The sequence below is a fragment of the Miniopterus natalensis genome, chromosome 15 (assembly GCF_054644295.1).
Source record: "Miniopterus natalensis isolate mMinNat1 chromosome 15, mMinNat1.hap1, whole genome shotgun sequence".
In the NCBI taxonomy this organism is placed as follows: Eukaryota; Metazoa; Chordata; class Mammalia; order Chiroptera; family Miniopteridae; genus Miniopterus; species Miniopterus natalensis.
In genome coordinates, this window is record NC_142095.1 from 36,921,900 (window position 1) to 36,948,225 (window position 26,326).

At 38.3% G+C, this 26,326-nt stretch overlaps 1 protein-coding gene across 5 annotated transcripts in view; it reads right to left on the bottom strand.

Annotated features, from left to right (window-relative positions):
- DCP1A (decapping mRNA 1A) overlaps nucleotides 1-22,883 on the bottom strand; it is a 48,228-nt gene extending 25,345 nt beyond the window's left edge. For 3 of the 5 annotated variants that reach the window (XM_016210213.2, XM_016210212.2, XM_016210209.2), the window contains exons 1-3: nucleotides 22,717-22,871; nucleotides 19,952-19,992; nucleotides 17,451-17,578 (exon numbers count right to left, since the gene is read on the bottom strand). In XM_016210213.2, coding sequence (XP_016065699.2) covers nucleotides 17,451-17,578; nucleotides 19,952-19,992; nucleotides 22,717-22,851 — 304 coding nt within the window. In that variant the 5' untranslated portion in view covers nucleotides 22,852-22,871. Of the gene's footprint in view, nucleotides 1-17,450; nucleotides 17,579-19,951; nucleotides 19,993-22,716 lie in introns of those variants that run through there. The other 2 variants (XM_016210211.2, XM_016210214.2) reach the window with 2 other exon arrangements.
- Nucleotides 22,884-26,326: the final 3,443 nt, after the last annotated feature.

The window sequence follows — 26,326 nt, forward strand, 5'->3', positions numbered from 1 at the left end:
TAGGAAGTGCTTTAAACCTACAGACCAATTTGGGATCGGTTGACACCTTTACTAGGCTGAGTCCTTCAATGCATGAAGATGGTATACCTCTCCATTTATTGAGGTCTTCTTTGATTTCTTTTATCAGTATTTTATTATTTTTAGCACACGGATCCTGGACATGTTTTGTTAAGTTTATATGTAAGTATTTAATTTTCTTTGCAGAGATTATAAATGATATAGTTTTTAATTTGGGTTTCCACAAGTTCATTGTTAGTATGTAGAAATGTGACTGATTTCTTGTGAGTTATCTTCTATCCTCAGACCTTACTAAACTTACTTATTAGTTCCAGAACTTAGTGCAAAGCCAATCATGTCATCTGTGAATAGGGACACTTTATTTCTTCTTCCTCAATCTGTAAGCCTTCTATTTTTCCTTCTTGCCTTACTGTAGTGGCTAGAACTTCCAGGGCTATGTTCAATAGCAGGGATGACAGTGGACATCCTTGCTTTGTTCTCAATCTTAGAGGAAAAACTGTCAGCCTTTTACTATAAAAATGCCAGCTCTACATTTGTTGTAGATGTTCTTTAAGATGGGATAGTCTACTTCTATTCCTAACTTAAAAGTTTTATTCATGAATGAACACTGGATTTTGTCAAATTATTTTTTTGCGTGTCAAAAAATACAATATGGCCCTGACTGAGTAGCTCAGTTGGTTGGAATGTCATCTGGTACGTGGAAGGTTGTGGGTTTGATTCTGCTGGATGCATAGGGGAGGCAACTGATCAATGTTTCTCTCTAAAATCAATAAAAAAAACATATCCTTAGGTGAGGATAAAAAAAAAAAAAGTGAATTATTTAAAAAAACAACAATATGATCACATATTTCTTCTTCTCTTCTTTAGCCTTTAATACGATGGATTACATTGATTGATTTTCAATATTGAACCAGCTTTGCATATCTGGAATAAAGCCTAGCTAGGCATTTTAAAATATCTTTTCTATTTACTGTTGGATTTGCTAATATTTGGTTGAGGAATTTTTTCATCTAAGTTCATGAAAGATAACGGTATGTTGTTTTTGTTTCCTGTCTTTTGTCTTGTTTGGTTATCAAGGTAATACTGGCCTTATAAAAATCAGTTGAGAAGTGTTCCCTTCTTTTCTGTTTCCTGGAAGAAACTGGCAAATTACTGTTAATTCTTCTTTGAATTCTCCATTAAAACCATCTAGACCTGGAGATTTATTTTTCACGAGCTTTTAAATTATGAATTCAATTTCTTTAATGGCTATAGGCTATTCATGTTACCTATTTTATCTTGGTTGAGTTTTGTAGTTTGTGGTTTTTCCAAGGAATTAGTCCGTTTCTTCCAAGTTGTCAAGTTTATGAGTGTAAGCTGTTCATAGCATTCTCTTATTATTCTTTTAAAGTCTGGAGGATCTAGTAATATCCGCTATTTCAATCCTGATACTGGCTATTGTCTTTTTTTGGTTAGTCTTGCTAAAGGTTTATTAACTTTATTCAAAGGATCAGCTTTTTGTTTCAATGATTTGATTTTTCTTTATTTTCAATTTCATTGATTTCTGCTGTCATCTTTATACTTCCTTATTTTTTTATGCTTTGAGTTTATTTTGCTCTTCTTTTTCTAATTTCTTGAAGTAGGAATTTAGTAGGTTCTCAGCCAGTGTTACTTGAAGAGGTGGAAAGAGTTTCCCATGGTTAGGCCACCTGGTGTGCTGCCTCTGGGGGCGAGAGCCTCTGACCTTTACAGATGAAGACTGCTTCCCAGGCCAGGCTGGTTGTGACATGACTCCTCCCCTGCACACACCTTCCCTTCATGGAAGGCAGAAAAAGCACTCTCCTGGTGACCACTTATTATCAGGGCTTCCAATCTTTTCTGACAGTTTTGCTGGGTTCACCTGCTATTTTTGGCAGGACTTCCATTGGATTCAGGGAAAGAACAAGCCTACGTGGGCCACATTCTGTTGCTAGGTTAGATGGTGGGCAAGAAACACTAAGCCTGAGTCCCCTTATTCTGTTGGGTGGGAAGGTTGTAAGAAACATTGCTGCTGTGTTCTGTCAGTTTTGGGTCCCACACCAGATCGTCTTCCCCTTTCCACCTTTCAGAGTTCTCCTGATTGTCTCCTGTGTTATTTCTGAATTTTAGACTTTACAGGGAGGAGCAAAGGGAAACAAGTCTATGCCATTTTCTTTGTATCATAAGTCTCATTATATATTTTATGGATGGAAAACTGAGGCTCATGGAAAGACTAAGTGACTTATTAATAAATCAGATAAAAATAGAGTCAGAACTACAACTCAGGTTTTCTCAGTCCTAGACCAGTAGTCTTGCAGCTATACATCTATTACCTCATTAGTTTAAGTAACATTATAGAAACAAAACATTAACGAGCTTCAATTATGCTTGATGATTAAAGCAACACATAAAAGTATAAGTAATTGAGTAAGTTAAAAATTATACACCAAAAGGATGACACAATATAAAGAAATATAAATGCTAGTATAAGAAATTTTAAATTAAAAATCCATTTTTAATAGCTATTATTTGAACTCTTTAAAAATACTATCAAGATAGTGTAATTTAGAAAGCCACCATTAATAAAAGCTTTTTTAATGGTGAATTTTTTGTTTTACCCTGAATTACGGTAATTATACTTCTCTATAACACTTCATAGCCTATCACAACTTTATAAGTTCCCCTTTCAATGACAATAAAAATTTAATTGGATTTTTCTATTGTCACTGTAGAGTGAATTAAAACATTATTGACATACAGAGTGAGTGAATGGCATCATTTTAATGAATCAAGAGCACGAACAGGAATTTTTTTCCTACCCTGTTCACAAGCAGGCTTCTCTAGCAGGGAAACCCCGCAATTACATTAAAACTGTCCTAAACTGTCACACTCCATGTCTGGCCATGTATCCTGCACATGACTGCACAAACTACAATGAGGCAGCTGAGGTTGGCTTTTGTTTTTGAGTCTTTGAACTGCTGTGAATAGTTTCCCATGTTTGGAACCACTTTCATAGTCCCTCTTCTGTTCACAGAACTTTAAAACACTACTGCTTCAAACAGAATTAACGTTCAATGAGTAATAAGTAATTTTGAAATATTTTACATGATATAAGTCAACAGATTAAATTTAGCTTTGAAAGCCCAATAGAAGAACACAGAAGCAGACTTGTTACAGAGGAGATTATTATTATCTACTGCAGGGTCTTAGCTATGTTCTTGGCAGCTAAAGAGTGCTCCAACATAGAGTAAATCAGATTGGGCTTTGAAAAGACTCCATATATGGCAATCACACACACACCTTTCTTTAAATATGTCTCTTCTGACCTTGGCTAAAGAACATCCAAAATACAAATGATTCCAGCTTTTCTCTAATGCACACACCCATACCATTTACAGTGATGAGAAAAAGTTAATGATATGCAATACATCAGGCTCAGAGAGGAACACTTTTTATTTTTTTGGCTAAACACAAGCATTTAATTATCTTTTCATAGGGAATTGTAAATCAAAATCTTAGAAAAGAATTCCATATCAATAATCGAAATAAATCCATCAGAGCTGTCAACTTATTACAAATCTTCACTTAGGTCCCCCCTTTTCCATTGAAGAAATACACTGTATTTTAGAAATAAGACACATGCTTTCCGCTCTTGTACATTATCAAGTAAACTGGCAAAAAGAGCCAAACACTTTCAAAGGCATGTCTGCATAAGAAATAAAGATAAGGAAGCCATAATGATAGCTTAATGGGTAAAGGATAAGAGTCACACTCGATTCTGCCAAAAGCAGACCTGTAGAGGTTCAGACACGCATCCAAGAATCAGTGCTGTCTGCCAACATATCAAATGCTCAGTGCATGCAACTGGCAAGAAGGCCCAAAGACCTGCCACTAAGCCTGTCACTGTCACTAGTGAGGAAAGACAGACAAGTTCACCAGATAGCTAAAACTGAGGAGGACCTTGTCTCCAACCAAAGCTGAGTGAGAATTCTTCCCTCAACAAAACTTACACTTTAAGGCCCAATACGTTCTGTCAACAATTCACTTGCTGCAACAACCTGAAATAATTTCCTTTGATTGACTATACCACAGAGGATTTAGGGATTTGGCAATACAGTACTACTTTGCTATGGCAAATAATGATGGTATCCTGTATTATACATGGCTTTTCTCAAGATAAGAGCAAACTAATTATTGAACACCCACCATATATTGTGGCTGTTAAGAGCTGTTCCAGGTAAGTCATGCTGCACAGGCAAGTCACTAAAGAGTCAAGAAGTGTGACAGGACATTTAATTACCTTTAGCTTGTACTTCCATTAAAAATAGCAAGATGCAGAAAAGAATATCCAAAATTAAATGTTTCCTTTTGTTTTCAAATGACAGCCCTTTTCTTTTGAAAGTGAGAAAAATAAAACTGAGAAAGATTAAAGATATCTGGGTTATTTAATATTGAGAAATTTAAAAAAGCTGAGGGGCAAGAGTTTTGATTTTCCTGGAGAGCCTGTTTAAAGATCCAGCAGCCCAGCATGATTTGATGTGATACTTCAGTCTGCTTCTCATCTGGAGTAGTATATGGCATACACAAGGTAAAAAATAAAAAAACCCATGTTAATCTGGAGCCTTTATAAAATCCCTTGAGACTTGTAGAGATCCTGTGAAATGTTACAGAAACATAGCAGAGAATCACTCTCATGAACATGTTGTCTTTTTGATTCATTTACTATTTAGATTTGACCTACTTTCTAAAAGGATTTGAGGAAGCTGGAGATTTTCTCAGTATGGTGCCAAGCAGAAAAGGGGGTTTGATTAAAGTTTTTTGGCAAAGGAGTTCAGGGTAACAAAATTTCTAAAGATGATACTGGCAAAGATCCTCTACAAAGAAACAGCAAGAAAATGGGCTCTGAACATAGCCAAAAACATTTACTCTCAACATAAGGAAGACCATTCTGATTTTAAACACAGTATAAGACTGGGACAGATTACATAAACACAAGCCTGCCCTGGAAGGTGAAAAGGCAAATGCCATTGCCTCAACAGATTATTTAAGACCAGAATAAGCCTGGTGGCTCCACATCAACATCAAAAGACTGGAAAAGAGAAAGGCTCTGAGATGGGGGTAAGAACACAGGAGACTGTGGCAGGTGGCAAGCAGGAACGTGAGGAAATGCCGTGGTATTTATAAGAAAGGCAGGTAGGTATGCTTCAATGACCTTAGCACCTTACTCCTTTTGGCCAAAAGAACAAACATCTTAAAAAACCACTGAACAATAACATGGTAGAGACAGAGCCTATTTAAAAAAATTTAAATTGTAAATACCTATTTATTGAACATTGATTAAAGACTTAGGTCAGGTAATTAAAAAATGTTATTCTGCAAGCTCTTTGATTTATTATTTTAAAATTTGGTACCCCTATCTAGATTAAATCAAGTTTGAAAAGATTTACCAGCAATATTGCTTCTACAGTCCCTGTTAACATAATAATCTCAGTATAGGATCCAGACACATGAAATGACCACTGAACTTTTTTAGGGATTAAGATAATAAACCTAAGAATATCACAACTGATCATTCCTATTTATATTTATAAATTTCTTTTTCTTTTCTTTTTTTTTTTTAAAATATATCTTTATTGATTGCAGAAAAACGGACAGGGAGAGAGAGAAGCATCAATGATGAGTCATTGACTGGCTGCCTCCTGCACACCCCCTGCTGGAGATGGAGCCTGCAACCCGGGCATGTGCCCCGTCCGGGAATAGAACCAAGATCTCCTGGATCACAGGTCGATGCTCAACCACTGAGCCATGCCTGGCCGGGCAAAACTTCTATTCTTAATTGATAGGCAAGCTCAAATAAAACAGTGACTCACATCAGGGTTTTATCTCTGCTGTTAGGATTTACTGCCAGTATTGCCACACAGTACTCACCACTCCCTAAGTCAGGAGAGTTTCCCCTAAATGTACGTTGCAAGCAAAAACGGGTGTGCCCAAGTGTTTGAGCCATCCAACCCCCACTGGTGGTCTATTCACCCCAGTGTCCCCCTCAAACATTATCATTTTTATGTATCATAAGGGACAACAAAGGTGGGAAGTAGGGCCCTTGGCCTCCACAGAGTTGAGTTCCTGTTTCCTGGGCTCCCAAAAATCTACACTTAGGGCTTTGGAAAATAGGTCAGACAGTAGTGTAAGAAAAGGGGGAACTTCTCTCCTACATATTTTTCTTTCAGTTTACTAAGAGATCATCCAAACTAGGGTTGTAAAGCATATAAGAAACCTTAGGGGCCGGGCTCCGTGAGGCTGCGGTGGGCAGCCTTTCCCAGAGCTCTGGCTATTAGTGTTCACAGGAATGCAAGTGCTGTGTGACCATACATGCCATTTTGTCACAAGAGAAGGTAGAAACTGAGGTGTAAGGGTGTGTGTGTGTGTAAAATAGCCAAACTTTTAAATATGGGTAGCAAATGCTTATCCTATGTCTTCCTTATAATAATAATAAGCTGAGCATGCCTGGAAACAATGACCTTGTAAGTAGCTCCGATCTGCCTGGACCCTCCAGGGTACTGAACCTCAACTTCAAGTACTCAGTCTGGAGGCTTATTCTGCCAGCTCCAGAGCGGCTTCAGATCTTCTTGGACTAGTGTTACTGCTTTAATTTTTACCTCCACAATGAAATTCACTATGTAAACACAGGTGAAAACCTATACACACACATATTAAGAACACATTTCTGCCATTTAGCAATAAGTAATTGTTGCTTTCCTTTGTGAGTTCTCAAAAGAGAAAATATTAGAGATAAATAACTTTTAAAACTCTTTACAATTAAGATAACACATGCACAAAGATAAAATTGCTTTTTACCTGACAATACTACCTTAGGGGGAAAAAAGCCAGTAATGAAAAGAATCTGCTTGGGAAATTCTAAAATGCTCACGGAGCCTGGCTGGGTGTGGCTCAGCGGTTGGGCATTGACCTATGATCCAGCAGATGGAGGTTTGATTCCTGGTCAGGGCACGCGAGGGCTCGATCCCTGGTGGGGGTGTGCAGCCGATCAGTGACTTTCTCATTGATGTTTCTCTCCCTCTCCTTTTCCCTCTCCCTCTCTCTGAAATCAATAAAGATCTATTTTAAAAAAACAAAAAAACTTAAAAAAAGCTTTGAAAAAAATAAAATAAAATGCTCATGGACTCACAAAGTTAACAAAAGGCACCTGGTGGAGACTCTACTACAATACTAAACAGCAGTCCACAGCAGATATAAAGCAACACAGATTTCTGAAATGCATGACCTAACAGTGTCACCAGGTCAGCCTTGGAGTTTAAGTCACTCTATGTTTTCATGGTGTTTTTACCTCTTCAATCTATAAACGTGGCAACAGCAAGGCTCTTTCCTTATCTTGGTCCAGAAGACCAGACTAATGCAGTTACCACAGGTCCTTTCTCCTTCACTGATTACGGAATTACCCCATCACAAGCAGGGCTGCTGCTGATGGTGGAAGACTGCCTGCCTTTCCTCAGGCTTAGGAAGAAGCACTGTGCTGAACTCAGATCACAAAGAACAAACTGGGGAACTTTTAAAATTGTTTATAAATTCCTCTTTCAGTTTGGAGGTAGAATTCACATTTTTTGACTTTACAAATTATAAACTACTCTTGCAAGGAACTTTCCTGCACTGTGCTTTAAAAGTCTGAAGATTTGCGCCAAATGCCAACAGCCACCTACCATCTCGACTGTTGAGTCTTGCCCTTGAACTGAGAAAGGACAAACCGGGAAAAAAAAGGCACACACTACAGTATTTCTTCTACTAAAACTTTCCATTTGGCGGCTGCATTTTCAACACTATGGAAATGAATCTCTCTGCTTTTTCTAGTGATCTAATTTTAATTAAAAATGCTCTGTATCAACAGACTGATGCCCGATATAAAGGAAAAGTTGTAAGTGAAGCGGAAACGAAGGGGTATTTCTCACAGGCTTTTGGAGGTAAGTTCTTAAAAATATTGAAAAGCATTAATATTTTTATTTTCAATTGTTCTTGTTATGGTGATTTTCTGTTGCTGTTAAGCAGGTTATGGAGCAGCATATTTTGTTCATTTTCCCAAAAGTCCTTTTGGATTATAAAAAAACATTTTAAAATACAAAAAGTAGCCCTCAGTGGGTGATCCATGCTTTAGGTGTTGGGTGGAAGAAACATGAAGAGCTGTCCTTGTCTCTCTGGTGGATCAGAATTTCATTATTACTAGCCTAATCATTTAAATTTACACTGAAAATTCTCAAATCACAGATCGTAATTTTTACCATTAATTAGCAGTGTTGTTTTAGGAATAAGCATTGCATGGGGATTAATACAGTAGCATATTTCATTAAGAATCCTGACCCTTACCAGAAAGGGAGAGTTCTGACAATAAAAGTTTTATAACTTCTGCTTATCATTTTCTAGGAATACAATAGAAGCTAAGGACAAATTAAATTCTTTAAGGCTGGTCTGAGTGCAGTGGTGTCTACAATTAATTGATCATAGCCAGTTATAGATTTCTTCCCTGGCCGGGTAGCTCAGTTGGTTAGAGCATTGTCCTGATAAACTAAGGTTGTGGGTTCGATCCTCACTCAGGGCACATAAAAGAATCAACCAAAGAATGAATAAATAAGTGGATCAACAAACTGATGTTCCTCTCTCTTAAAAAAAATTCTTTAGAATTACACAATAGTTTTAATTGAAATGGCATACAGCACTTGATACCACAAACCTTTATCTTCATATTTTCAATTAACCAGGTTATGTTGTAAACTATTTAGCTGTGATAGAAAAACCAGTTTTGCTTGATTTTCCTTTTTTGTTAACACCAAATTTTGGATTTAAAAAGAATTGCTCAGATCCCACCTTTCAAAATATTCTTGGGGCTCTTCATAATGAAGCCTTAAGTATATACTATATACACACAGATTCCAGGTTACCACTTTCATTCTGAGAGGTGCCCACAGAAGGGAAATCAAAGGACCCCTGACACTGGTCTTGGGGGAGGCACCTTCCCAGAGAAACATACTAGTGAGGTATGTTGCGTATAGCAGGTGCTTGCCAAATGCTGAAGGAACAGTGGAAAATAGAGGTGTCATTTCTTCACTGCAGAAAAGTGGTCTGTGCAGATAAGTATCCTATGATGCGGTCAGAAATGTACAGATCCTGTATCTGCTTTTTCAGAGGCTGGTCTCTCTATGGAGAACTAACTGTCCCAGTACGACTTACTGAACAGAACATTCCTCTCAGCATTTTCTCTGGATGTGATGAGAGATTTTAAACTATTGACCCAATTACTTTATTGTTCATGAATCCACTCAGATCTATTTATTCCTAAGTTTTATTATGCTGGTTTTCCCAGGAAACTGTTAGTGTAACCTAAGTTTTACACTTTCAGAAGAAAAGTTCTTCATAGTGGTTTCTGGTTTTAAAAAAATGTGTGTTCTCTTCCTTTAGTTGCAATATACATACTATTTTATATATATTGATTTGTTGTTCCACTTATTTATGCCTTTATTGGTTGATGCTTGTATGTACCCTGACCAGGGATCAAATTCACAACCTTGGCATATTGGGATGATGCTCTAACCAACTGAACTACCTGGCCAGGGCCAGGAGGAGTTTTTTATTTTGTGGATTCTTTCTATTGTTCTGTTGTAATTTCTACATTCTCCAATTAATTTCTACTCATCTGTATTTTCCTTCAACTTAACTCAGATTTCTCTTTTTCCTTTCTAACTTCTTGGGCTGGGTGACCTATATCTGGTAATTTTTTAAAAATTCTAATATGTACTTGGAATAAAATGCAAATTCTCGAACTCCTGGAAGCAGGGTTCTTTACATGTCCACTAGTCAAGCTTAACTGTACTGTTTAAATACACCATAACCTTACTGAGTTGTCTACTTATCTATCACTTAGAAAGGTGGCCTGTTAAAGTCTTCCACTATAATTGCAGATTTTTAACATTCCATATGTATTTCTGACATAGACTAGGTACATACCAGTTTGGAACTATTTTATCTTCTAGGTAATTTACTCCTCTTATCATTACGTGGTAAATTTTATCCCTGATGTTTTTACCTGAAAATCTATCTCATGTCTGATTAACACAGCTACATCAGCCTTGTCTGGTTGGTTAACAGTTGCCTGATACATTTCATTCTATCCCTTAACTTTCAACCTTTCCAGGTTTTTGAGTTTTAAGATTTTTAAAAGTTAAGACCAGTTTAAAAGTTAAGACATCCTATTTTTATTATGCAGTGGTCACCCTGAATCTTTTGAACACACATAGCTTGATTTAAAAGTCAATGATTAGCCCTGGTGGGTTTTGCTCAGTGGTTGGAGCGTTAGCCCAAGGACTGAAGGGTTGGGGGTTCAATTCCCGTCAAGGGCACGTACCTTGGTTGCAGGCTCAAGTCCCGGCTCTGGTCAGGGCAGGTGCGAGAGGCAACCAATTGATGTGTCTCTTTCACATTCATATCTCTCTCTCTACCCCCTCCTTGCTAGGAAAAAATATCCTTGGGTGAGGGTAAGAAAATAAATAAGTCTATGATTAATCAACTTATATCACACCTCAGTCTTGGGGTGCTTTATGTTTGCACAACTTTTATGTTATTGCTGTCTAGTATTCTTGCTTCACCTTTATAATACCTCTACTCAAACTAGTCATTTTATTGTTTTATATAGTCACTGTTTATTTTTACCTCCTTTTTGCTCATTATTGCTTCTTAAATTTCATTTCCTATTTCTGTGCTCAACTTTACTTTTAAATTACAGCCTTCAGAACTGCACCATTAAAATTAAATTAAATACAATTAAAAATTCAGTTCTACTAGGCACATTTCAGGTGCTCAACAGCAACAAATGACTAGTGGCTACCGTAGCAGCCTTAGAAGTGCCTTCCAAAAGGGTCTGCTGGAGATAGGAGTTCTGTTTTTGCTGAAAAAAGTGTTTATTTTGTTCTTTCTCTTTTTAAAAAAAAATTTTATTGATGAGAGAAACACCGATTTGTTGTTCCACTTATTTATGCATTCATTGGTTGATGCGTGTATGTGTTCTGATCGGGGACCGAACCCGTAACCTTGGTATATCAGGACGATGCTCTAACCAACTGAACTACCTGGCCAGGGCCATTTTCTTCTCTTGAATTACTGAATTGTTGGTTGCTGTTTTCCTCAGAACTTGAAAATATCATTCCTGTCTTCCAAACTCAGTAGCTGCAACTAAATATGCTGCCTAGTTGTTGCTCTTTGTAAATAAGCAATCTCAGGCAGCCTTTGGTTGCTGCTGTCTCTTTGCCTTTGATGATTTACTATGTGTTCAGGTTTGTACATATTTCTATTTACTATGCTCAGTGACTTATTCTACTGCCTACATCTAAGATTTATGTTTTTCATAAATTCTGAAAAATTCTCAAACTCTTCAAATACTACCTCTCTCTAGAATTTATCATTCTGAAATTCTTCTCTATCATCTAGTAGACTTTCCAATTCTATTTTCTGTCATATTTTCAATTTCTTTTCCATTCTGGGGTGCATTCCGGATACTTTCCTCAGTTGTCTCCAGTTTCCCAAAATTCTTTCCAATTGCTGAGTCCAGGTAGAGAATTTATTTCCATAATTAAACATTTAATTTCTAGAAGTTCTACTTGGTTATTTTTTATATCTACCTGTCATTTTATTTTATAATCTACACCTAACATTAAAGTCTCTATCTGATCATTTCACTGATTTTGGAGGCAGGGGGGGAGAGAAAGAGGAACATTGATGTGAGACAGAAATATTGATCAGTTGCCTCCTGTACTCACTCCAACTGGGGATCAAACTTGCAACTTTTTGGTGTGTGGGACGATGTTCCAACCGAGCCACACTGGCCAAGACCAATCATTTCATTAAAGTTTTTGCAAGGTTTGGCTAATCCGGCTGTTTGTTGTATCCTACCTCTTATTGACCGCGAATTATTTCCTTGTACATTTAGTAGTAATTCTGGACCATGAAGCTTATGAGAACCCTGGGAAATCTGGGTTAAGAATGTGTCCCTCCAGAAGGGTTTTGCATTTGCTTTGGCCAGGTCTTTTAGAATACTCTCCAGTTGAGGATTAATTTTTATGTTAATTTTTTTGGCCTGAGTACAAAATACACCAAATAATGGTATAACTGAAACTCCAAAGCTGAATGAGAGAAGTCCCATGGTTCCTTTTTTTTTTTAAGTATCTTTATTGATTTCAGAGAGAAGAAGGGGGAGAGAGAGAGAGAATCATCAATCATGAAAGAGTCATTGATTGGCTGCCTCCTGCATGCCCCTACTGGGGATCAAGCCTGTAACCTGGGCATGAGGCCTGACTGGGAATCAAACCTCGATCTCCCGGATCATAAGTCAATGCTCAACTGCTGAGCCACACTGGCCGGGCTCATGGTTATTACTTTTAGGGAAGAAATTTGCCCTCTAACTCACAGCCCCGACTGAGACAGATAAGCCTGCCTGTTATCTCCCTAGACTGGTGGGCAAATATCTTTCTAGTTTATTATTATGTAGCTTATTAGGGGACCTGGCTGTATGCTGGCATGCATGTCTCAGCTCCAACTCTGCACCTCATTAGGACTCAAGCAAGATCTTATCTCCTGATCCCATATAATTACAATGGAGTCCTTATATTAATGAGAGCTCCCCATCCCCAAAAGCCCCTAACAGCTGGCAGCCAGTGTCAGCTCACAGGCTTCCCAGTTTAGCTTTTAGTCTTTGCTTTGATACTGGCCCATTGCAATGTCTGCTATTTCCCTTTTGGCTAAGCTATGCATTTAATATTTTATACAGCATTTCTAAATGTTTGTAGGAAGACGGTTTTTCTGTCATGCTATTGCTGGACAGAATTGAAGGATATTTTCCTTGACGTGCTTATGCCTCAGAACTCCTAGAGGTTTAGAGTCTACAAAAAAAATGATTTTATAATCCAGTTAGTAAAATGGACTGTTTACAAATGAAAACAGAAGATCAGCAGATTGGTAGTAATGCATATGTTTACACAGCAAAGGAACCGTTTCTTTCAACTATTCATAGATAAAATAAAAACCCTCATCAATGTTTTTTTAGGGAAATTAAACATTTATTACATAAAAATAAAGTTTTAGTCAGGAGGGTGCTGTGTTCCAGTATTCTGACAAAAATGAATGCCATGCAGATGGGTACTAGACTTATCAGGGTGATCACTTCCTAAGTTACATAAATGTCTAATCACTATGCTGTATACCTAAAACTAATATAATATTGTATGTCAACTGTAATTGAAATGCTTCTGCTGAGTTTAAAAAAATGTGTCCTAAGATTTCCCATTTAACATATTTATATTTTCAAATTGTCATAGCTCAGGCTGTCTAGTAATGGCCCCTACAACATCTGAAAATATCTGTAAAGATAAGCAGAGTCCCAGCCTGTCATGGCCCTAGTCAGAAGGGATGGGAAGACGCACACTGTGAGCTTGGGTGATAAAAGAACCTGGATAACATCCAAGTCCTTATGACTCTTTCACTAATAAGATCATTTGGCTTGAGTCCAAGATGGAGACAGCTATAATATTTTATATCTTTAAGTGCTTGACAAAGTATCTTCACATATATGATGCCCTTTTAAGACAAGCAGGAGAGAACAGTGGTTTAAGTGATTTATCCAAGGTTACAGTTGGTAAAATGCAAAGCCTAGAATAGAATTCTTGTCTACAAACTAAATTCCATGCCAAGAGTGTTGCCATGGCAAAAAGCCACCCTCAGGAATATCTTCTGCAGCCTTTGTATCTAGAAATCATTTATAAACTTTAAAAAGGAATGACTAAATGGAAGGCATAAAAATCTAATTCAAACTGTCCCCAGTGCTTGTTCAATTCAGGTATGGCACAATAAAAGGGTGTGGCTGAACATGGATTCATGCTTTAGATATCCATTGTCCAATATGGCAGTCACTGGCCTCATATGACTATTTAAATATGAATTGACCAAATTAAATTAAGGAAAAGAAAAAAATTTCCTTTGTTGCACTAGCCACACTTCAAATGCTCAACAGTCACATGTGGCTGGTGCCTGCTATATGGGAATGGTATTGATATAGAACACTTCCAACATCAGAGATCTCCTAGATGGCTATGCTCTGGAACGTGGATTGATACAGCAATTTCATTGTTGCAGGGGGACAGAAAGAACTTTGGCTTTGAAGCTCAACAGACCTAGAATCGGAAATAAGGTGCTTGGAATATCATTTTTACTCAGTAACTACAGAATCTGCAGTCTCCCCAACCCTCACTGAAGCCCCACTGGGGTCCTCTGGTTCCCAAAAGGCCCTTGCACAGTATTTAAAAATATACTGCTTCTAGCCCGGCTGATGAGGCTCAGTGGTTGAGCATCGATCTATGATCCATGAGATCGTGGTTTGATTCCCAGTCTGATTTCCGGTCAGGGCACGTGCCTGGGTTGCAGGCTCGATCCCCAGGAGGAGTGGTGGAGGAGGCAGCAGACGGATGACTCTCATAACTGATGTTTCTCTCTCTCTCTCCCTTCCTCTTTCTGAAGTCAATTAAAAAATACTTAAAATAGGTATGTAAATATATATAATATATACATATTATATAAAATATAAATATAGATTTTTAAATATATATATATGTGTGTGTGTGTGTGTGTGTGTGTGTGTATATGTGCTGCTTCTGAAAGATTCAAGAGAATCACCAAACCTAAGCCCTTGACTAGGGTTAGCATTTTCTCTGTGAGATTTTACCTTTTCCTGGGGGGTGTGATGGTGGTGAGCATTTTGTATAAATAAAATAAATAAAACAATTTAGAACTAGAAAAAAGTTATAGTTCAATTTTCTATTACATTAACTCTAAAAATTGATTTCAGTGAAAGAAGTTGGATCTGAAGGTGGAACTTGAGTAGAATGGGTCAGGTGTCTTGGTTATTTCCCATAGGAAAATGACAGAAGAGCAGCTACAGAATCAGGCATAATTACCTGTATACACAATCAGACACTAATTAACTTTTTATTTAAAGAACAAATCCCTGAACAACTCAACGGCTTGCTAACCTGACAAGACTTTCTACTTTTAAGATGAGACAGACAAGACATACACTAGTCAAGAGAGGCCCTAACACTCCCAGATCACTTTATGCTGTCTTGTCACTTCTCCTTGATACATCTATTCCTTTAAATATTCCCCCAAGCTCCTTTCCTAGACTGTTTCTAATATAACCACAGTGTTGTACTTGACCTTTTCAGGCCTTTCTCTAGCCTGAAAACAAGCTGATGTGTTCCTGAATTTCTAATTAGCAGTATCAGAAACTGTAAGGCCTTTAGGAGATAATTCAGAGCTCTCTTAACTGGGAAATGAAATGACCTGGTTAAGTGAGTTTTCTGTTCAATTAAAGAAACCTTTGTTTCAACCTCTTGTTGAAAATCTCTAAAACAAAATGCATTAGTGCACTTTTCTGCTCAACAATAATCTAAGATAATAAACACTCCTGATGATTTAACATCTTAACATTACAACAAATTAACCATGACATTGATACTATTCTGGGGTTAAAAGTTAGAGAATATTGAGATTTTCATACTGACCCCAGGTAACACTTAAAGTTATTTGCTAGATTTTCACAAAATAAAATCTAACATTAGCTTGCTTTCTTATAGTTTGCCTTCATTTCTTCCACACAGACATAGAAATATTTCCAGATAACTGAAACTCTGATTAGTTACTTCTGGTTAATCAAGGTTTCATTATATTTGTGTTATGTTGCACTTTCAACTTTAAAGGAACTTTAGGCTTATACTAAATGGTAGTGGAGTCCATTGGCCTCTGATAATTCTCCCTACTGACTATTTTAATGATCAAATTTTTCTTAGAAGCAATAGCTACATTAAGTTTTCAGGTAGTAAGGAGCAGAATTAAGACGATTTCCCTTTTTTTAAAAAAACGGATGTGTTCCTTTGCAGAATTTTCCTTTAATAGACTGTTCAGCACAAAAAAAACCCCAGCCATCTAAAATAATTCTACTGTTAATATTAGTTTCAAGAAATCCATCAGAACTAATAGGTATTAAAAGGCATTTCCAGTACGCCCACAGAAATTAAACTCTCAGAGGTAATTCAATTACCTGGACAAATAGTTTATTGAAAATAGATTCCATTTCACTTAGATGCAAGGGAGTTAGGGAAAAGAATCTGGGGCTTCCAGCTTCAAAATAGACCTCACCATTTCTCATTCAGGGAATTAAAAGATGCATAATTTCTAATAGCTTTTTATATTTTATACTGAAGACATTCCCCCAATTCCAGTTACCTCCCAGTCAAGTGAAATTCAAGCATAGTAACTTTTACTTTTTAAGTCAGAGGCAACATTTCTCTCCAGCAATTTCCTTAGATGATAGCTACAGCAATATGGGTAATATTGAAATACAGAAACCAAGCACTGGATACTTTTCAGTACATTACATCTTGAATGGACCACTCTAGCTTTGCTGGCTATATCCAACCACTATTAAGAGCCTATAAAATGCCTGAAAGAACCCTGGACTATGAAGCAAAAAAAAAGTTATTATCCTCACTCTCCAACTGAGCAGCTGCCACTCACCTCTGAGTCTCAGCTGACTTAACTGCCTGCCTACTCCACACAGGTTATTATTATAACTTTTTAAAATCCTCACAGAGGATATTTTTTCCATTGCTTTTTAGAGAGAGTGGAAGGGGGGGGAGAGAGAGAAACAATGATGTGAGAGAGACACATAGATTGGTTGCCTCCAGCATGCACCCCAACCAGGGCCGAGAATAGAGCGTGCAACCAAGGTACATGCCCCTGGCTGGAACTGAACCCGGGGCCCTTTAGTTCGAGGGCTGACGCTCTAACCACTGAGCCCGACTGACTGGGGCCCCACACAGGTTATTGTATCATCAACATTAAAGTACAGTACCTCTTGGCCCAGCACTTGTACCCAGCAGACACTCAACTAAACAAATAGACTGAAAAATACCACTATCAGGGCAAAGATAGTACTTCCTTTGGGGACAGATGTATCAGTGTCTGTCCCCATCTTGTGTCTCTCAAATTAAGTTCTACTGCTCATGGGCATGAGCAGCCAATATTTCAGTGTCACATAAAAAACAAAGGGTGGAACTTACCTTCATAAAGCAAACGATAGAAATATAATGTAATGCTAGTATATGAAATAGTATAGTTAAGTAAAATAACATAAGTTATTGTATACAAAAGTGTTTCAATTTTAGAAGCCCAATTTAAAAGATTTGATTTTACTGAGACTGATTTATAACTATAAAAGAGCATACACCAAATTTTTTGTAACTTAAAACTCCAAAAATAATGTGCTGATAGAAACTAAAGTCACCCAACTTGAACTGTAAATATATGAACTGTAATAAAACAGATATACTCACAGCTTGCATTTCTATACAGAAGAAATGGTTCATGGAGCTGAAATTCCAAATCTTTATTCACTGGTTCAACAAGATTGTGCATATTCAATCGATTCACAATGGTAAAACCATGGTAAGGTGAAGCTGACCTTAGATTTAAAAGAAGAAGAAAAAATCTGTAGTAACTGTTAGTTTGCAGAAATGTTATCTACTTCTTTATTTCCATTTCTAAGAATGAAATACATTATTGCATCACATAATATTATTAGCATTTAAAATTGTAAACAAAAAAATTTAAGTCAGATCATAACCCTCTTCCTCTCGGAAGCTTCCAAGGACTCGGTCCCTCAGAGTTAAGGCCAAAATCCTTATTAAGGCCATAAGGCCTTAGCTGATATGTGCCCCCCACCCCATTCCCTTCATTTCCTATGCCTCTTCCCTTGCTCTTCCTGCTCCAGCCACACCGAGCATCTTGACGCTCTGTCTAAATACCTCTCTCTGTCTGGACCACTTGTCCAGAATCTACAGTTACCTCATCTCCCACAACCTTTGCTCAAATGTCACTTTCTTAATGAGGCCTACCTGAGAACTACCCTTTTCAGTGCTCCCAAGCTCAATACCTCTAACCCTCCTCTCTCTTTTTCCATACCACTTATTATTTTTTATACTTGTCCTTCTCCATTAGAATGTATGTTCCATGCAAATAGGGTATATGTCTTATTTTTTCCCCACATGTATCCTAAGATAGACACACAGTAGATGTTCAATAAACATTGCTCAATAAAAAAAATCATTTATTTTAAATATGGTGACTGTCTGACAATACAATAATGATTTTTCTTATATCAAACAGGTCTTTCCATAGTTCTCCTGAATTAGACAGAAAAAGCCTCAAATCCTACAATAAGAAGCATCCTTGGTTCCCATACCAGGGTGATTCCGCATATGACCCTTTAAAAAATTTTTTTTCTTAAATATTTCTATTCCTATGAGTCAGACTATCCATATGTATATATTTTTAAAAATATGTCTTTATTGATTTCAGAGAAAGGAAGGGAGAGAGAGAGAGAGAAACATCAATGATGAGAGTCACTGACTGGCTGCCTCCTTGCACCCCCCGCCACTGGGGATAGAGCCTGCAAGCTGGGCATGTGCCCTGACGGGGACTCGAATCATGATCTCCTGGTTCATAGGTTGATGCTCAACCACTTAGCCAAGCTGGCCGGGCAGTACATGATCCTTTAGACACTCCCCACATGTATATAACACTTTATAGTTTCTCATTCCTTTCTCTGTGCTACATAGGAGAGATTTTAGAATCCTGTTTTACAGATTAGGAAACAAGCTCAGAATGATTAAGGCCTATGCCAAAGTCATACAAATAATGTAACCAGAATTCAGCTTTAGGTTTTCTGACTCCAAATCCAGGCTTCTTCTATGAGAAGGTCTCTGCTAAGTGATATTCTGACATCCAGATATAGCTGTGTGTGAGGTATATAAAGTGTTCTCATATTTTCCAAATAGAGTTTCTTTGGTCTCCTTTTATTAGAATCAATACCACATAAGCTTCCATGTATTTTTTTAAGTCAAGTTACTCTCAAGTTACTCACTATACTAAATTTCACATTTTCTATAATCAGTGAATCTGTATACTGTAACAATAACGCAAGAAAAGCACTTTCCAAGTATTATAGATACTAAAGTTCTAACAACAGTTAAAAGTTTCTAGAGATTTATACTGGTAATGAGGAATAGTAAAGGAGGTGAAGGGTAAAGGCCTTTCTCCCCCAAAATATTTAGAGAATATTCGACAAATTCTCGTTAATTATCATCAATGAAGAAAGGCAATCCTTAAAAGATAACTCATAGTACAAAAAAGAGGAAAAGAACTAGATGTCAGTAATCACTCCTGCTAAGTCCCTAAGCTTTAGAATCCAAAGGAAGGAACCAGAGAAAGACCTAACAGGGCTCCAGGGAAACAAGAAACTCCATGACTATCGTATCCTGTCAGTTACTTTTACACCACAAAACTTGCAATTTGCAAACCAATCAAATTTTATAATTGTCAAAAAAGTTGAAAATAAAAATGTGCAATTCTGAATAATCCAGACTTTCTAAAGGACTATCAAATTAAAAATACACATTACAAAAGACACTGTACACAATAATCCAGAACTTTTAGGGAGAGAGTGGGAAAGGGGACAGAACCAGAGTCACAGAAGATAACCTTCTATTTAGTAACCACAGAACAGCAGGACTGACCTTCCATAGAGCTAGGATATGTATTATATTTTTCTCAACTGTTTTTCCCCCCTAAATAAGTTCTAGCTCTATTTGCTCTGCATCACAGGAAGGCTCTAAGAGGAGACAATAACTTGGGTTAGGATCTCACAGCCACAGATGAATGAAAACTTGAAGGGTCAAGCAGGAAGGTTCCAAAGACAAATGTACAACAGTATTGAACCACTTCATATGACATTGTTCACCATCAGATTAAAAAAAAATTTTTTTTTAAAGCTTACCTTCGATATACAAATAAGGTCCCTTCTATATCAGTCTTCTCCTACAACAGAGAATGAAACAATTAGTTTCCCCCCCATAATGCAAACCCAAATATTCCAAAGGAAAATAAATACTTCATGTTTAAGATCAACCTATTTATTTTAAAATTAAACACTTTTGAACAGGTCAAGTTAAGAGTCTCTCTTACTCCACAAACTACTGTTACCAATTTCTTTTGTATCCTTTCTATGCTATGGATGCATATTAATGTAATGCAATGTTCAACCCAGCAACATGCCTATATCTGCAGCATTTTTCTTATTCTTTTTAAAAATCTAAAGGAGAAAATCCTAGAATTAGCTTTCACTTTTTTTTTTTTTAATCCTCACCCGAGGATATTTTTCCCATTGCTTTTCAGAGATTGGACGGGGGAGATAGAGATCACTGTGAGACACATCGATTGGTTGCCTCTTGCAGGTGCCCTGCATGGGGTTGGGGATCGAGCCTGCCACAGAGGTATGTGCCCTTGGCCAGAACCAAACCTGGGACTCTTCTGTCCACTGGCCAACGCTCTAACCACTGAATCAAACTGGGTAGGGCAGCTTTCACTTTTTAAGGTAAAGTGTTTTAGCCAGATTTCTTACTTTTAAAGGCAAGGTCCTGTATACAGCAATTTCTTCACTTTTAAAGTTTATCAAAGTTAGTAGGGAAAAAAGTGGAAATTTTACCTTATAGCATACTTTGTTTCATCATTGGGGGGCTTTGATATATTTCATGAGTAGCAAATGTGGCTAGTTAAAAATTACTGTCAAACACAGTTTGTTAGTTTTAGAACTTTGTTGAAGAATCATGAAAACTGAAAAATATACTCTGCCTTAATGTAATTATTGTAGGTCTTACAATTAAAAAAATTTTTTTTTAGTTTGAACTGAAATGTTTTGATTAAGAAAGTACAACTCATACCATTTTTCATTTGCTGTGCCAACAGTGTATTTAGGTCTTAAACGTTGCAACGTTAAAAACACACACCAAAAAACCTTGTTAGTCAGCAGTTCACAGCCTAGATAAGACCTAAATATTTTAATGTAATCAACAAACTGTTAGAAAACCTTAAATGTCATATCAAATTTAATTTGTTGGAATAAAAATATTTTTGAAAATATTTATCATCCTGATTGCCTAGCTTAAATATCATCATGGAACGTTTCCTTCTTGACTTTCAAATGTTATTAGTATAAGAAATTGGTAATCAACTAACTGTCTCACAGTGAAAGAAAAATTTGCCCCTAAAAACACTGTGCAAAGTCACAACTTACAGTAAAATAAAGAGAAAAGATTCTGGTTATACTCTGTGTGCCATAATCCAAATGAACAAACAATGGCAGGCTATTTTTCAACTCAGGTTATTATAGCTTGTATCTCATATTTAAAGCAGAATGCCACAATTAAAATCCCAAAATATTGAAAGTTTGTGAAAAATCAGAAACAAAAGTTTGTTAGTAAGTAAGTCCCTGCCCCAAGTATTTAACATTTGTCTGCAATTTATATTTCACAAATTTATATGTAGACCAAGGAAAAAATTATAACAATTCAAACTAAGCCAATGTTTTCTAAAAACAGTTACACTTAAAAAAAAGACAATCTATAGTTTGTGGCTTCCCATATCTCCTCCTCTTCCAGGAGGTGAAGGAAAGATCTAAAGCAAGATAATTTTGACAACTGTCTTCATCTGAATCAACTTTATAAATGCCAAATGATTTTCACAAAATTATTGGTTAAATGTAACTTATATCTGTATTATATTGTAAAGACTGTGCTATGTTTCATTGTTTTGCTAGTATGATATTTCTTACTGAAATGTGAATGTCAGTGATTTATAAATTCAATTCATCAAACATTTACGGATTATTTTCTAAGTGTAAATAAAACCTATAGCTGAATGAGTTAAAGAAGGATCAATTACTAGGAAACAGGAAATTATATTATTAAAGCAATGAAGGAAGCTTCAAACAAGGGTCAACAAGTCAAGGAACAGACCGAATGTAACTTTTTAGGACCCCCTCCCGTGCAGAAAAGCCAAAAAGTATTTAGTCGGATGGGAGCATTCAGGGATGACATCACCAGCTGGGCCGAGACGCACTTACTGGGTCTCTTTTCCAAAGGTTTCAAGGGAATCCAATGAACATGGAAGCCCTTTTAAGTGCCTTGAAATCTTTTCCAGAACTCTGGAAACACAGTGTAGTTCGATAAAAGCCGGGCTTATCCCTACCACCTCTCTTCCAAGCACTGAAACTAACTGGATTTCAGTCTTTAAATCCAAATGACCTCTGCGAAGGGGGCTCTTATTTATGAATCTGTTGCAGGGGGGAGGAGGAGCGTTTACTTTATGGGTTATGTATTTGTAATTTATCTAATAACCCTCAATCTTTCTGGCACCTTTCTGACCTCACCAGTCTCATATCCCTAACACATCAGCAAGGCAGGCAGATCACCCACGTCCCCGGACCAGCCCCCAAGGGACTGCTTCTCCTCCAATCCTCCCCAAGGGACTGCTTCTCCTCCCGTCTGTCGGCTTTTCCCTGGGATGTCTTGGGCCTACTTCTCTACCCCCTCTTCACCAATCCCCGGGCCCCCGACACCCCTCAGGCGCCGGCCAGGTCCTCCAGCCCCTGGCCTCCTCACGGTCGGCCCAGCCTCCGGCATCACCCCCCACCCAGGCGGTCTGCGCGGCCCCTTTAAGAGGCGGTGGCAGGACGGTAGACCTCAGTGGCCCGGCGGCACTCACCCACTGGTTGGCTTTAGGGCAGAAGGTGTACAGAGCAACCTGGCCCGTGAGGTCTGCGATGCTGGTGATGTAGGGATCGTGCTGCTTCAGGGCCGCTAAGCTCATCTCCTGTCCAGCTCGACTCAGGGACTCCATCTTGAATTCTCCAGCCGAGCCCCTCTGGAGGGGGCGGAGTCGCGAGCAGGAAGGTGCCACCCAGGCAATGTTCCCCCAGCAGAGTCAAGCGCCCTCAACTTCCGCCTGTCCCCCGGGCCTCGCAGCTGGGCGGTACGGTAGCTATCATGCTCCGCTGCACCCACGCCCCTGGTACCGGGTTCCGGCGTCCGTAGGTCCCAGGGCCCCCAAGATCCGGGGTGGCGGCCAGGGCTGCGCGGCGGAGCCGGCTCGGGGGGGCCTGGCCTGCTTGCTCCCTGCAGCCCGCGCCGCCCCGACGCCGAGCTCCTGCCGGAGGAGGCCGGACACGGACGCGGGGCCTGCTGCGGCCGGCGGCCGGGGCAGGCCGGGGCCGTAGGACGGAAGCCTCGCCGTGGCAGTCCCTCCAGGCCGTTTAGAAGGCACACTTAGCAATTTGGTCTTGTTTCTAAGGGAAGTTTTTGAAAAAGCCCAACTGATGTCTTTTGCTGTCAATTTTTGCTCATTTTCCTCGTCTGAGTCCCAGGTAAATCTTTATATCCAATCTTGGAAACTGCCCGCATAGCTTGAGTTTGTCGTGCATCGTTTAAAGCTTTAAAGATTGCCGTTTTAATTTTTTAGCACACATCTGTGGAGCATTTTAAAGAGCCAGGTACTCGCTAAAGTCCTGGAGACTATGCCCCCTCCCCCGTCGAAACACATGTTCTCATATTAAAAAGATACCTCAATATCAATGTAAGAAGCGTTCCAACTTATAGAGAATTTTTGCGAGTGTATTTGAGCCAAACTGTCCACAATTGCCCGGAAGCAAAATCTCAGGGCATTGCGATAAAGCTCCGGAGAATGTCGGTTTTGCGCCTTATTTTAAACGTTACAATCAAGAGAGGTACGTGGGCTATGTGAAATCCATTGGTGATAGATTAAGAAGGTGGGAGAAAGCAAATGGGGGGGGGAACCTCTGGGATTGGATAGAAAGTAAAATGATAGACATTATTTCTTTTACAAAGGTGGGTACAGGATAGGTAGCAGTCAATGATTAACCTAACAGTAACAATGAGAGGACTTATGGTCTCCACCCAGGTGCCCTGGTCGTGCCCTTTCGGGGGCATCTGGAAAAAGGGGAGCTACCCTGACACTCCAAAGGAATGTTATATGGATGCAAAAGACAATACACAGGCTTAGTTAGGTAAAGATTGACCTTTGTCAAGGAAGATTCTAGCCTAGGACATGACTGCCTGCCATAAACTGCTTTAAGTTAAAAAGTTTTAATTTCAGACCATCCTTTGTGGTTACTTTAGGTCTGAGTTTGCAAGGCTGCCATGCAGGCCTTATCTGAGCTTGTCAAGTTTGGTGTGTGACCGCCCCTTTCGTCCACGTGTCCCCCTTTTGGTCATGTATCAGTCCAAAGATGTGCTGATGACCAACCTTTGGGTTGGATAAAGGGGTCCCACGGTGCTAGGAAAGCTCATTCGTAGGGCGTCTGTGTCAGCATTTGTCTTGCTGAACAGGGTGGGCCACTGGCGATGGGGCAAGACTGTAACCTTAGATGGCATTCAAGATCAAATTATTATTATTAAAAATAAAAAGACAGGCGAATGGGAGACAGTCAGATCCTATATGTCCTTGTTAAAAAATATTCTGGATCGTTTCTGATTTTTGAGCTAACATGATCCCAGTCCTTTTTGCTGCTTGTCTTAAGTTTTGTCATTCTGCATCTAGTATAACATGCACATACCAGGAACAAAAGCAATAGTATTAAACCAGTAGCATGGATTAAGAACAGACCATGTTTAATACTAGAGAAGGAAGGGTCTGAGGGGAATAAGCATCCCAGCCAACCAAAAACCCCTTTCCATGTTTTATCATAATTTTTATTAAGCCTATTATGGTCTCCTTTTTTGTCTGCCGTCACTTGTACCTTATGATATGCTTAACCTATATTAAATTAAGTATTTAACCTCCTTAGGGCCAATAAAACATCAACCCTTAGGATTGTCATCCAGAGGCAGAAAACACACCACATATAATACACAGACAAACACATAAAGACCATACATATGACCCGAATTGTTACTTTTTGTAGAGAAGATGCAAGATTTTTCTCATTTGCTTTTGGTGACTTTTAAGAAGACTAGACAAGGTAAGGAAAGTTCCTAAATACCAAGCAGGAAGCCCTGTTGAGACTCAAAACTTCAAGGGCTGTGAATGAATGGTGGAACCAAAGAAAGTCTTGGCTCTAATCTAAGGAATTAAGCAACAGGAGAGAGCTGGGCTAACTTTCACAAACTTTTATAGTCTTCAAAACCTTTTACAAACCTTTCTACAGTTTCCACAGACTTTCTTATCCATTTAGAAATAACCATTATTAGAATAAATCAATAACAATCTTGTCCTGCAAAAATGTATCTCTATACCTTCTGCCTTCTATTACCAAAATCATATAATTTCTTTCCAACATAATTTGAACTTTTAACTCTTAGAAGCCTCGATTTCCAATGAAGACCAAAAAAGTAAACAACGAGCATTCCTTAGATTGATGTTTATGAACCTCATTTTCAAGAAAGACACCTTCAACAAAGCACAAGACATTCATCAACAGCTCCAAATCCACTCTACCGACTTCCTGCAATAAAAAGCCAAGAAGCAGGCAAACTTAAGATTTGTTTAGCAATCAGTGTTTCAGCATTTCATGTTATTTCAAAATATCTAGATATCCAATAACTTTAATTATTAAAATTTACTAATTTAGAAAGGAATAGTTGAAATAAATTAAAGTGATTTGCTTAGGTGGCTAAGGTGTTTTTCTCCTTTTGTTAAGAATCAGCTTCCAGAAATTTGTATTTTAAAAAATGGCCCAGACAAGAGTTTTTGGTGGAGACCAGATATTTGTATTTCAAAGATCTTGGGACTTTGGTTTCATAAAGCCAATTATCTATAAGCCTCTGGAGATGAATAGGAGAGGTCTGGGGAAGGTAAAAGGACTTAGTGGGCTTTAGCTGTTCTGGAACCACACCTTTGGCCCTGTAAAGACTGCATTTGTTAAAAAAAGGACAGTACTTTAATACCTCAACAAGGGACTGACAAATCCATTTACCCATTTTTTGGAACGTTTCTTCCCATTTGGGCAAGTTTTTCTAATTTGTAGATAGCATATAGCTTAGGGTAGCCTCTGAGAGCCATAAAGACTTTTAGATATATGGAACCTCTGTCCATTTTCCTTGGGAATGGTTAAACAGGTCCTATCTGCAAGATAGTATTAAAATTAATGGTCAAACCTCTCCATTGCTCACTTTAGATTGGGACCAGGCGGTGTTGCAAAAGATTAGCCTTTTTCTCAGGGTCAAATTTCTCCCAGCTGGTGAGTATGTACCCCAAAAGGGGACTCTCAAGGCACTGTGGACTGATTGCCCATCTGTAGAGAGACACGTAGCAATACGAGAGTTAGAGGCATCTCTGCAAGTCTCTGGACTGTTTTGGG